Source organism: Cebus imitator, unplaced genomic scaffold (assembly GCF_001604975.1).
Source record: "Cebus imitator isolate Cc_AM_T3 unplaced genomic scaffold, Cebus_imitator-1.0 Scaffold387, whole genome shotgun sequence".
Taxonomy (NCBI): Eukaryota; Metazoa; Chordata; class Mammalia; order Primates; family Cebidae; genus Cebus; species Cebus imitator.
Genome location: NW_016107702.1, coordinates 845,257 through 859,336, shown reverse-complemented (window position 1 = coordinate 859,336; position 14,080 = coordinate 845,257). Strand labels below are relative to the sequence as shown.

At 37.9% G+C, this 14,080-nt stretch overlaps 1 protein-coding gene across 2 annotated transcripts in view; it reads left to right on the top strand.

Annotated features, from left to right (window-relative positions):
- Nucleotides 1-14,080, top strand: part of KPNA1 (karyopherin subunit alpha 1) — an 85,679-nt gene that overhangs the window by 55,394 nt on the left and 16,205 nt on the right. For both annotated transcript variants that reach the window (XM_017508177.2, XM_017508178.2), the window contains exons 6-10: nucleotides 725-856; nucleotides 1,968-2,056; nucleotides 2,435-2,534; nucleotides 4,522-4,685; nucleotides 6,190-6,268. In XM_017508177.2, the coding sequence (XP_017363666.1) occupies nucleotides 725-856; nucleotides 1,968-2,056; nucleotides 2,435-2,534; nucleotides 4,522-4,685; nucleotides 6,190-6,268 (564 nt within the window). The remainder of the gene's footprint in view (nucleotides 1-724; nucleotides 857-1,967; nucleotides 2,057-2,434; nucleotides 2,535-4,521; nucleotides 4,686-6,189; nucleotides 6,269-14,080) is intronic.

The following is a 14,080-nucleotide window of genomic DNA, read 5'->3' as shown; positions in this document are numbered from 1 at the left end:
CTAATTTATGGGAAGCTCTTATGCTTTGCAGTTGTCATTTCATTTCATTATGTGCTTGTTAACTCCTTTGACCTGCTTAACATCTGATACCTTTTGCTTTTTTCACCGTGCCTGTATTTTATGTTTTACGCTAACATTTTTCCCCCATTTTACTTTGCCCATTCTACAGAAGTTTTTAAGTTTTTTTTTTAATTAGGTAACATGCATGGTACAGGCCAAAAGGCACATAAGGCTTTCCAGTGATAAGTGTTTTTTCATCCTTGTTCTCTAGTTACCATGACCTTTCCCTGCAGGCAACAAGTATTTAGTTTCCTATAACTCCTTCTAGAGATAATCTGTGCAATCAGTAAGTTAATGCATGTATTCCTTTTTAACACTTTTAGAAAATATGGTATAATGTCATATTAATGTACACTGTTTGCATTTTGTTTTCATTTATATCTTTGGAGATCATTCCATATCAGCATTTGTAACACTCTCTCATTCTTTTTATGGTGTCATGTCTACTCTATCTTGAACTGAAATTTTAGACACCCTGAATATTCTTCTAGGTTGAGGTGTTTCTTCTGGAAATTCTTTTAAAATTAATAAAGTACTCAACTGATAGGTTATGTGTAAATAATGATCTCAGAATCTTTTTTTCATGTTCAGAAAGTGTTACTGTTATAAGTAAAAAAGTTTTTACATTCTAAAAAGATAATGAAAATTATTTTTATCTTTGTAGTTTGAATCAGCTTGGGTACTGACAAATATTGCTTCAGGAAATTCTCTTCAGACCCGGATTGTGATTCAGGCAGGAGCTGTGCCAATCTTCATAGAGTTGCTCAGCTCAGAGTTTGAAGATGTCCAGGAACAGGTAAAAATGAAACAGAAAGAAGCAGGTGAAAGAATAACATTTTTCCCTTCAATCATATTCAGGGGCTGAGTTTTACCAGTTGGCTTCGATAATCTGTGGATTGTCACAAAGGAGTGTTCTAGAAATCTAGTCTTAACCAAATAGAAAATTTCTTAGTGACTGTAGGCAGAATTTCTCTTAAACACATAAAATAATCTCCCCTTCCAAACCTGACATTCTTTAAGCCCTATATATGTACTTTTGTAGACCTTGTAAGCAGTTACTGGTAGAGGTTTTGTCTTATAGAAATTTCCAGTGTTGAAAGTAGGCCAGGCACTGTGGCTTACACCTGTAATTCCAGCACTTGGGAGGCCGAGGTGGGCAGATTGCTTGCACCCAGGGGCTTAAGACCAGCCAGGGCAAAATGACGAAACCTCATCTCCACAGAAAATTAAAAAATTAGGTGGGCATGGTAGTGCACATCTGTGGTCCTAGTTACTTGGGAGACTGAGGTGGGAGGTTCACTTGAATGAGCTCCAGGAGGCAGAGGCTGCAGTGAGCTGAGATCACAGCACCACACTCCAGCCTCAGTAACAGAGGGAGACCTAGCTCAAAAGAAAGTAGTGAGTTTTTGTCACTTTTGTGCAGAAAATAGTTTGTTTCACTGTTTTGTAAGCCAGAAAAATACCTTTTTTTTTTTTTTTTTTTTTTAAATGTAGTCTCTGTCACCCAGGCTGGAGTGCAGTGGCACAGTCTTGGCTCACTGCAACCTCTGCCTGTCAGGTTTAAGCAATTCTCGTGCCTCAGCCTCTTGAGTAGCTGGGATTACAGGCGCCTGTCACCACACCCGGCTAATTTTGTATTTTTAGTAAAGATGGGGTTTTACCGTGTTGCATTCCAGACTGGGTGACAGAGCAAGACTCCATCACCAAAAAGAAAAAAGAAATTGGTTCTTTCCTTTAATAAACTGAATATCTTCAGTTTATTGTACACTTTAGAATATTATTTATCTTCTTCCTCCAATCACACAACTGTTTCATTTGACTCCCTGATGAATGTGTTATTGTGATATACTGGCATCTGAAAGAATTATGAGGGAGTTAAATTACATAACTTATTAATTCTTTCACAGGCAGTCTGGGCTCTTGGCAACATAGCTGGAGATAGTACCATGTGCAGAGACTATGTCTTAGACTGCAATATCCTTCCCCCTCTTTTGCAGTAAGTTTCTTCTTTTTCCTTTTTTTCTTTTTGAGAATAAAAACATAAGAGATTCCTCAGAAAGCAGTACATCTTTGGAAATCATTTTGAATTTTCTGTTGTTATTTTTCATTCCAGACATTTTCTTGTTTAGATCATTTCCTCAGAAAAAAGGAAAAAAGAGGAAAAAAAAAAAGATCATTTCCTTAAGCACTCTATCTTTTCCCCATGTCAAAATTGTGAATTACTTGTATCAGAATTAATGAAGTTTTAATGTTCTGGGGAAAAGCTGTCTGAAGACATCTCTTTATCAAAAGTTCTATTGTTTAGTATTTACGTTATGTTTTCAGAGAATCAATGTCTATTGTATAGTTTATCATTGTACCATCATGCTTGTAGGTTATTTTCAAAGCAAAACCGCCTGACCATGACCCGGAATGCAGTATGGGCTTTGTCTAACCTCTGTAGAGGGAAAAGTCCACCTCCAGAATTTGCAAAGGTAAGGACTGTGCTTTTGGGACATTGGCAGAAAAAATGCAATTAAAAGAGTATAGCAACCAATAGTAAGGTGAACAGAAAGATAATTTTTGTTAAAATTTAAAATGTTAGAATTTTATCTGTTTTTGGAGAAACAGGGTTTTTTGTTTTTTTTTGTTGGTTCCCTTTATTATTTGAAAAGCAAATTTAAAGCATAGCTTGAAGATGCACATTTATGAAGGGGCTGCAAATAAATAAAAGCATAGCATGAAGGGAGAATTTGTAAAGCTTATTGAAATTAGACTTCATACAATTAGTATACTGTATGAAGAGACTCCTTTCAGTTCTCCTAAAACAGTGGTTCTCAAAGTATGGTCTGTGAGCCCTCTGGGAGTCCGTGAGATTCTTTTTTTTTTTTTTTTTTCCAGTAGGTTTTAGGGGAACAGGTCAGGTGTTTGGGTACATGAATAAGTTGTTTAGTGGTGATTTTTGAGATTTTGGTCCACCCATCACCCAAGCAGTGTACAGAGTACCCACTGTCTAGTCTTTTATTTCACCCACCTCTCACCCTTTACCCCAGAATCCCCAAAGTCCATTGTATCAATCTTATGCTTTTGCGCCCTCATAGCTTACCCTCCCACTTACGAATGAGAACATCTGATGTTTGGTTTTCCATTCTTGAGTTACTTTACTTAGAGTAATGGTCTCCAGTTCCATCCAGGTTGCTGCAAATGCTGTTGTTTTGTTTCTGTTTATGGCTGAGTAGTATTCTATGGTGTATATATCACATTTTTTATCTACTTGTTGATTGATGGGCATTTGGGCTGGTTCCATAATTTTGCAATTGTGAATTGTGCCGCTGTAAACATGCGTGTCCAAGTATCCACGCATGTTTATAGCAGTGGAATTGCTGGATCAAATGGCAGATCTACCTTCAGTTCTTTAAGGAATCTCTATACTATTTTCCATAGTGGTTATACTAATTTACATTCCCAGCAATGGTGTAAAAGTGTTCCCTTTTAACCACATCCATGCCAACATCTATCATGTTTTTGTTTTTTTGAGACAGGGTTTCGCATTTGTTGCCCAGGCAGGAGTGCAGTGGTGCAGCACACTGCAACCTCCACCTCCCAGGATCAGGCAATTCTCCTTCCTCAGCCTCCTGAGTAGCTGGGATGATAGGCACACACCACCATGCCCGGCTAATTTTTGTATTTTTAGTAGAGATGGAGTTTCACCATGTTGGCCAGGCTGGTCTTGAACTCCTGACCTCAGGTGATCCACCCACCTCAGCCTCCCGAAGTGCTGGGATTACAGGCATGAGCCACCATGTCCCGCCTGTTTTGATTTTTTGATTACAGCCATTCTTGTAGGAGTAAGATGGTATTACATTGTGGTTTTGATTTGCATTTCCCTGATAATTAGCGATGAGCATTTTTAAATGTTTTTTGGCTATTTGTATATCTTCTTTAGAGAATTGTCCATGTCCTTTGCATACTTTTTGATGGGATTGTTTTTTCTTGCTGATTTGAGTTTCTTGTATATTCTGGATATTAGAAGAAACAGGATTTTTTTTTGTAGTTGTTTTTAATTTGGAATTGTTTTTCACTGAATTCATCCTAAAGCCCTAGCATTTTTGGTCTAAAGTATCTAAAACACAGAATTTCCTAGCTTTCACATTTGTGAAAGTTCCTTTACCTCTTTAGTCCACAAAGAATGTGTTTTGACAAGGAATCTCACTCCAAGAATTGATGTATATAAAACTTTGTGCTCTGAAATTATTTTCCTTGGGCTCTGACTACAAATTAGTGCAAGACCACTGACAGCATTGTCAAAGATGGAACTGCCACTTAGGTACTTGCTGCTTCTTTAGAAGTGTAAATCACCCTAGAAGTGATTTTTTTTTTTTTATTTCAACCAAATTTATGCTTGATTGCCTTCTTGAGTATCTCACCTCACTTCTGGCTTTTAGTCTGTTGGATTTCGTAATTATCATTTTCCTTTTATAGGTTTCCCCATGTCTGAATGTGCTTTCCTGGTTGCTGTTTGTCAGTGACACTGATGTACTGGCTGATGCCTGCTGGGCCCTCTCATATCTATCAGATGGACCCAATGATAAAATTCAAGCAGTCATTGATGCGGGAGTATGTAGGAGACTTGTGGAGCTGCTGATGTAAGATATCTTTTAGAAAGTGTGTTCACTTTTTTTCCCTTGGTACTAGTTTTCTAGCTGCTAATACTTAAATATTAATTTATTGTATATTATATTGGTTTATTGTGCTTTGGGCTACTGTTTTTTGTTACTTGTTTATGTTGATGTCAGATCTGTTTGTCTTGTTTTATTGAGGCTTATAGAGAACCTCTTACTCCTCTGCTGTTAGCAGGCCTTTAGCAGAAACATTTGGAAAACTCTGATCTGTGTAGTTCCAGTCTCATACTGGATGACCTGAGATCAACCACCGGATATCAGAAGATATACTGCCACTAAAATAGTCATTCCTTATCTGTCTGTCTCATTTAGAACTTATTTAAGACAAGTATCAGAAACTGAATCTTATTTTGGTTTATCATCTTTGTGCTACTTTTGATAATGCAGTAGAAGATTTACTCGTTACATAAATAATTTGAGAGTGTATTAATGAAATTTTTAGATACTACAGAAGAAAAAAAATGATAGCATAATGGAGAAATGGTACAATTACAAGCAACTGGAAATTTAATTAAAGTACAAAATAGATGGAAGGAGACATTGTCTCAAACATGACATTTGGAATAGATTAGATAGTTATAATGTATTAATACAAAATACAAAACTCAGGATTATAGCTGGCTGCAGACTGAATGCAGATCAGTATTGTAGTGCTAATGTGAATGAATGGCAGTATGATGCTGCAGGAGTCAGAAGTACATCTGGGAAGTAATCCCTTGTATTCTTTATCCATTAGACTACTATATATTTTAGCCATTTCTTTTTAATTATCACATCTTAAATGTGAAGGAACTGGCAAAGTTTTTAGATGAGTGATCAGCCTTATTAAATGGGAGGGAAAAGTAGGACCCTTAAAAAGATACTGACTTATGTAGCTAGAAATAAGGATTTAATATCTGTCTTCGCCTGCGCGCGCGTGTGTCTGTGTGTGTGTGTGTGTGTGTGTGTGTGTGTGTGTGTGTGTAGCTTTGTGGAGGGGTTTTCGACCAGTAAGACAGCTTAGTAGGTTTAGTTGAAAGACCTTTATATTTGTAGTGTGACTCCTGACTTGCATTTACAAGTTAGTTCAGCTGTTGATGTGTCGTTTTTACCTCTGTGAAAATTAAGACAATTTATAAAACTTAAAAATGTGTAAATATTAACTATTGCTCTCCATTATCTCAGCAACCATACAAGACCAAGTAAAGAGGAAATGAAACCTAAATTAAAGAATGAGAGGGAAAACTTGGAATCTAGGTGATAGAATACCTGGGAAAGATTCCTAGGAAAGATTGATAGTTTTTTCCAAATGTACTAAAATAAAGGGAAAGACAGTTCTTCTAGGGAACATGATAAGAGTTCCCTTAATTACCCCCATAGGTACCTTTCTGCTGTAAAATTCTATCACATTTTTTTTTTAATTTTGGTTCTAAGGAAATAAGACTAAGGATAGAACTGTTGGCTATAACATTACTTTTAATTTTTTCAGGCATAATGATTATAAAGTGGTTTCTCCTGCTTTGCGAGCTGTGGGAAACATTGTCACAGGGGATGATATTCAGACACAGGTATGAAGAAGTGATAATTGTTTCTTTGTTCCTTTAAAAAGAGTACCACATTGGCTGGGCACAGTGGCTCACGCCTGTCATCCCAGCACTCTGGGAGGCCAAGGCAAGTGGGTCACGAGATCAGGAGATTAAGATCACCCTGGCCAACATGGTGAAACCCTGTCTCTACTGAAATATAAAAAATCAGCTGGGTGTGGTGGTGCTTGCCTGTAGTTCCAGCTATTTGGGAGGCTGAGGCAGGGGAATTGCTTGAACATGGGAAGTAGAGATTGCAGTGAGCCTAGATTGTGCCATTGCACTCCAGCCTTGTGACAGAGCAAGACTCCATCTCAAAAAAACAAAATATAAAAAACTACACTGAACTTCATGATCATATTTCTGTTATAGTATTTAACTTCATATTATTAGGGAAATTCGATACTGTGTTTCACTAATGTTTAAAAATGTTGAGCCAGTGCAGTGGCTCATGCCTGTAATCCCAGCACTTTGGGAGACAGAGGCGGTTAGATTGCCTGAGCTCAGGAGTTTGGCACCAACCTGGGTGACATGGTGAAACCCCAACTCTACTAAAAATAAAAAAATAGACAAGTGTGGTGACGTATGTCTGTAGTCCCAGCTACTAGGGAGGCTGGAGAGTCTCTTGAACCCAGGAGGCAGAGGTTGCAGTGAGCTCAGATCGCACCACTGCACTCCAGCCTGGGTGACAGAGCAAGACTCCGGCTTAAAAAAATAAAAGCAAACAAAAATGTTGGTTTAGGCATCTACTCTCAGTACCTTCAGCATCTCTGACTTGACCTGTTGATTGTAGTAATTTGGGGTTCCCCTATGATAATGACTTTTCTTTTGGTCAAAAAGATTTGTTTGTCTTCACTATTTGAAATGGTTCTCACGAGCATCTGAAGCCTCTAGTAGCATCTTTTCTCTGTCTGTGTCATATCAATATCACCTTCTGATAGCTTTCTCCTTCTGTACATGGTAAGTCCCCTGTGTAAGGAAGATTCTTCCCTTTCTACTGTCACCATCTATTCCATTCTGCTTCTGTATCAAGACACACCATTCACAGTGCAGTTATAGCCATATTTCTTCTTGAAATCTTAGCTGCATTGTGATGTTGAAGTCTTTTAGTTCTTCTTCATCATTGACCATTTATTTCTCCCTAGGGAGCTCATTTTCCTCTTGTCTCCTTTTGTGGGCATCCTCCATAGGGCAATCCTTCAGCCTCATTCATAGATCTTATTTATAATGTCAGTGATCACCCTTGTGTGCATGGATTGAGAATTGGGAATTGGGTTTTTAGCCTTAGCTTTTTCTTCACTGGTTCTGACTTTCAGCAATACATTTAATGCCTTTTTTATCTCTAAAATTGAGGAGATTGGATTTCTTCTCTCAGATGTCTTCTAACTGTTAGGTATTTACTTTAAATTTATTCTGTACACAAGGAAACTCATTTCCCCCTATGTAATCTGAACTTCTGCTTATGTTCCCTGTATCAGTGAACAGCACCAACAGTTCCCCCTGAAACCTGGACATCAACTTGATTCTTTCCTCTCCTCCACCTCTCTCATGAGTTACTAAGTCCTGTTGTTCTGTTTCTATTCATCTCTTGCAGTGCTTAGTTCAGACATTTCAGAAGAGAAGAGGAGAAGAATATATGTTTGACTATATTTGCATACAATTTCTCTGGAAGGATATACAGGAAACCGAAAATATTGGTGGTCTTTGAGGAGAACTGATTGGCTGGGGTATAAGAAGGGGAAAGAGGCTTTTAACAACTATAGAGTCTTTATACCCTCTGAATTTTTGAACCCTATCAGTATCTTTCCGTCCTTCATCCACCTCCATATGCTGTATGCTTTTGCCATATTTGTTCCTTGAATTGGCTATGGCCACTATCAGCTCTGAGCTTTAACACATGCTTTATTCCCTCTGCCTGGTACATATGCCTTCACTGCTACCCCTTGTTCTGACTGCCACCTCATACATACCCACATTCTCTGCCCTTAATATTTTCTCATTTTTCAAGTCTTGGTATTAACATTATTGTCTCTGAGAAGCCCTGTTTGACCCTAAACTCTTAAGTTAGGTACTTATTTTTTTTTCCCATCCATCAGAGAGTACTAATCGCATTGTATTGTAACTAATTACAAGACTTTAAGATTCTAGAGGTGGATTATGTCAGTGTGCATTTCTCTGCACTATAAATCTAATAATTTCTGGCATAATATATACGGACTCAGAATATTTATTGAAGGGAATGAAGTTCTGAATCTATGCATCTAGTTCTGACCTGTCCCAAGTGTCTGTTCTATATCTGCAGTAGCCTGTTACATGTTTCTGCTTGCATATCTCACATTTGTCTTTCAGTATATCTTACAGTGTGTCTTGCAGTATATCTGTGAGTATATCTTGCAATTTATCCCCCACAAAGCAAGTTCCAAGTTTTGATTTTTCCTATTTCAAGTAATGATATAACTAGCCTATTAACCTACACATGAAACCTTACAGTCATATTTGGTGTTTTCTTCCCTCATACTTTGTATAACAAGTTGCCAGGTCTTCTTGATGTTTATTGTTACTAATCCCCATCAAATTACCTTCTTTTGGTCTTTGTCATGCACAGAGGTTGTTGCTATACCCACTCATCCTCCTAGTCTACTAAGCAGTTACTCCTCTTAATTTATTCCTCCTAATAACAGATGAATCTTTCCTAAAATAATGTTATACACATTATTTTCCTCCTAGAAACAATAAACTGCCTTAGTGCCTGTGAGATAAAGAACCTTGAAAGATTCAAAGGAATTTCTCCTTAAGATTTTAGTCTCATTCTTCTTTCTAGCCTATTATTTTTGGGGCATAGAACTGTTTCTTAATAGCCTCATTATAGCCAGGTACGCTGGCTTATGCTTGTAATTCTAGCATTTTGAGAGGCTGAGGTGAGAGTATTGCCTGAGCCCACTAGTTCCAAACCAGCCGGGGCAATGTAGCAAGATCCTATCCCTAAAAAAATTTTTTTAGGTCAGCTGGGCATGATGACATGTAACTGTAGTCCTAGCTACTCTACTCAGGGAGCTGAGGCAGGAGAATTGCTTGAGCCCAGGAGTTTGAGGTTGCAGTGAGTTATCATTGTGCTACTACACTCCAGTCTTAGTGACAGAACAAGACCCTATTTCTTGAAATAGCCCCAGTAGTCTGTTCTTATGGTGCTTTGTAACAGCTTGTCTCTGCATTTTTTCATATGTAGCTTATGTGCAGTATCTTCTTTTTGCTAATGAAATCCTGTTACCAATTTAATAGACAAATAAGACTTGATTTTAATTTGCATTTCTTTCATTACTTGTGAGATAATTTTTTAGTTAAAATTTTAGTTTATCTTTTCAGCTTACACAATGAGTATAGCAGCCCTCTTATTTGTTCCAAATATTTTTCACATTGGGTGGTGTACATTTAAAATCTGTTATGATTTTTGACAGGAAAGCATTTGTTTGGTGAAATTTTTATTTTCCCCCTATAATTTCTTTATGTTCATATAGTCTTTTACCATCCCCAAATCAGCTCTTTTCTAATATTTTCTTCCTCTTTATGATTCTTTTAAAAAATATTTACTCTTAATTAGTTGTAAATTTATTTTGGTGACCCAGGGTTTGTATTAATCTGTTATCTCACTGCTATAAAGAAATAGTAAGGCTGGGTGGTTTATAAAGAAAAGAAGTTTAATTGGCTTATGGTTCTGCAGGCCATATAGGATTTATTTAATAGCTTCTGCTAGGGCCCAGACTGTTAGAAGGAAAATTAAGAAACAGAAAGAAATAACTTCATCATCAACAAACTGGCCATCCACTCAGAGACCCAATCTGAAAGTCAACAGTTGTTGAAGGCGACAGGTGGATAAATCCACAAAGATGGGAAGAAACAAGCGCAAAAAGGATGAAAACTCCCGAAACCAGAACGCCTCTCCTCCTACAAGGGATCACAACTCCTCACCAGCAAGGAAACAAGGCTGGATGGAGAATGAGTATGATGAATTGACAGAATCAGGCTTCAGAAGGTGAGTAATAAGAAAGTTATCTGAGCTAAAAGAACACATTCTAACCCAATGCAAAGAAACCAAGAACCTTGAAAAAAGATTTGACGAAATACTACGAGAATAAACAATTTAGAGAGGAATATAAGTGAATTGTTAGAGCTGAAAAACACAATACGAGAACTTTGAGAAGCATATACAGGTTTCAGCAGCTGAATAGACCAAGCAGAAGAAAGGGTATCAGAGATTGAAGATCAACTCAATGAAATAAAACGAGAAGGCAAGAATAGAGAAAAAAGGGTAACAAGGAATGAACAAAGTCTCCAAGAAATATGGGACTATGTGAAAAGACCTAATATATGTTTGATAGGTGTACTGAATGTGATGGAGAGAATGAATCCAAGCTGGAAAATACTCTTCAGGATATTGTCCAGGAAAACTTCCCCAATCTAGCAAGGCAGGCCAATATTCAAGTCCAGGAAATACAGAGAACACCACAAAGATATTCATCAAGAAGAGCAACCCCAAGGCACATAATCGTCAGATTCACCAGGGTTGAAATGAAGGAGAAAATGCTAAGGGCAGCCAGAGAGAAAGGTTACCCACAAAGGGAAGCCCATCATACTCACAGCACATCTCTTAACAGAAACCCCACAAGCCAGAAGAGAGTAGGGGCCAATATTCAACATCCTTAAAGAAAAGAATTTTCAACCCAGAATTTCATATCCAGCCAAACTAAACTTCATAAGTGAAGGAAAAAGAAAATCCTTTGTGAACACGCAAGTACTCAGAGATTTCATCACCACGAGGCCTGCTTTTTACAAGAGCTTCTGAGTGAGGCACTAAACATAGAAAGGAACAACCAGTACCAGCCACTCCAAAAACATACCTCATGGTAAAGAGCATCAACACAATGAAGAAACTGCATCAACTAATGGGCAAAACAGCCAGCTAGCATCAAAGTGTCAGGATCAAATTCACATATAACAATATTAACCCTAAATGTAAATGGGCTAAATGCCCCAATTGAAAGACACAGACTGGCAAATTGGATAAAAAGCCAAAACCCATCGGTGTGCTGTATCCAGGAAACCCATCTCACATGCAAGGATACACAAAGGCTCAAAATAAAGGAATGGAGGAAGATTTACCAAGCAAATGGAGAGCAAAAAAATGCAAGAGTTGCAAGTCTCGTCTCTTGATAAAATAGACTTTAAAGCAACGAAGATCAAAAGAGTCAGAGGAGGACATTACATAATGGCAAAAGGATCAATGCAACAAGAAGAGCTAATGATCCTAAATATATGCGCACCCAATACAGGAGCACCCAGATACATAAGGCAAGTTTTTAATGACTTACAGAGAGACTGAGACTCCCACACAATAATAGTGGGAGACTTTAACACCCCATTGTCAATATTAGACAGATCAACTAGACAGAAAATTAACAAGGATACCCGGACTTGAACTCAGAACCTGGACCAAGCAAACCTAATAGACGTCTACAGATCTCTCCACCGCAAATCCACAGAATATACATTCTTCTCAGCACCACATCACACCTACTCTAAAATTGACCACATAATTGGAAATAAATCACTCCTCAGCAAATGCAAAAGAACGGAAATCATAACAGTCTCTCAGACCACAGTGCAATCAAGTTAGAACTCAGAATTCAGAAACTAACTCAGAACCGCACAGCTTCATGGAAACTGAACAACTTGCTCTTGAATGTTGACTGGATAAACAATGAAATAAAGGCAGAAATAAAGATGTTCTTCGAAACCAATGAGAATGAAGACACAACATACCAGAATCTCTGGGACACATTTAAAGCAGTCTCTAGAGGAAAATATATAGCAATAAATGCCCACATGAGAAGCAAGGAGAGATCCAAAAGCGACACCCTATCGTCAAAATTGCAAGAGCTAGAGGAGCAAGATAAAAACTCAAAACGTAGCAGAAGACAAAAAATAAGAGCAGAACTGAAGGAGATAGAGACATAAAAAACCTTTCAAAAAATCAATCAATCCAGGAGCTGGTGTTTTGAAAAGATCAACAAAATAGACTACTAGCCAGATTAATAAAAAAGAAAAGAGAATAATCAAATAGATGCAATAAAAAACGATAAAGGAGTTATCACCACAGATTCCACAGAAATACAAACCATCATCAGAGATTATTACAAACAACTCTATGCACATAAACTAGTAAACCTGGAAGAAATGGATAAATTCCTGGACACTTGCATCCTCCCAAGCCTAAACCAGGAAGAAGTCGAAACCCTGAATAGACCAATAACAAGGTCTGAAATTGAGGCAGCAATTAAGAGCCTACCATCCAAAAAAAGCCCAGGTCCAGATGGGTTCACAGCTGAATGCTACCAGACATACAAAGAGGAGCTAGCACCATTCCTTCTGCAACTATTCCAAATAATCCGAAAAGAGGAAATCCTTCCCATATCATTTTCTGAGACCAACATCATCCTGATACCAAAACCCAGCAGAGACTCAGCAAGAAAAGAAAACTTCAGGACAATTTCCATGATGAACACAGATGCAAAAATCTTCAATGAAATACTGGCAAGCTGACTGCAACAGCACATCAAAAAGCTTATCCACCATGATCAAGTAGGATTCATCCAGGGGATGCAAGGCTGGTTCAACATACGCAAGTCTATAAACGTAATTCACCACATAAACAGAACCAAAGACAAAAACCACATGATTAGCTCAATTGATGCAGAGAAGGCCTTTGACAAAATTCAACAGCGCTTTATGCTAAAAACCCTCACTAAACTAGGTATTGACAGAACATATGTGAAAATAATAAAAGCTATTTACGACAAACTCACAGCCAGTGTCATACTGAATGGGCAAAAACTGGAAGCATTCCCTTTGAAATCTGGCACTAGACAAGGATGCCCTCTCTCACCACTCCTATTTAATATAGTATTAGAAGTTCTAGCCAGAGCAATCAGGCAAGAAAAAGAAATGAAGGGTATTCAAATAGGAAAGGAGGAAGTCAAATTGTCTCTATTTGCAGATGACATGATTGTATATCTAGAAGACCCCATTGTCTCTGCCCCAAATCTCCTGAAACTGATAAGCAACTTCAGCAAAGTCTCAGGATACAAAATCAATGTGCAAAAATCACAAGCATTCCCATACAACAATAACAGACTTAAAGAGAGCCAAATCAAGAATGAACTGCCATTCACAATTGCTACAAAGAGAATAAAATACCTAGGAATACAACTAACAAGGAACGTAAAGGACCTCTTCAAGGAGAACTACAAACCACTGCTTAACAAGATAAGAGAGGACATAAACAGATGGAGGAACTTTCCATGTTCATGGTTAGGAAGAATCAATATCATGAAAATGGCCATACTGCCCAAAGTAATTTACAGATTCAACGCTATCCCCATCAAGCCACCAATGACCTTCTTCACAGAACTGGAAAAAACCATCTTAAACTTCATATGGAACCAAAAGAGAGCCCATATAGCCAAGTCAATTCTAAGCAGAAAGAACAAAGCAGGAGGCATCACACTACCGGACTTCAAACTATACTACAAGGCTACAGTAATAAAAACAGTATGGTACTGGTACCAAAACAGAGATATAGACCGACGGAACTGAACAGAGTCCTCGGAGGCAGCACAACACATCTACAACCATTCGATCTTTGACAAACCTGACAAAAACAAGTAATGGGGAAAGGATTCCCCTGTTTAATAAATGGTTTTGGGAAAACTGGCTAGCCATGTGCAGAAAGCAGAAACTGGA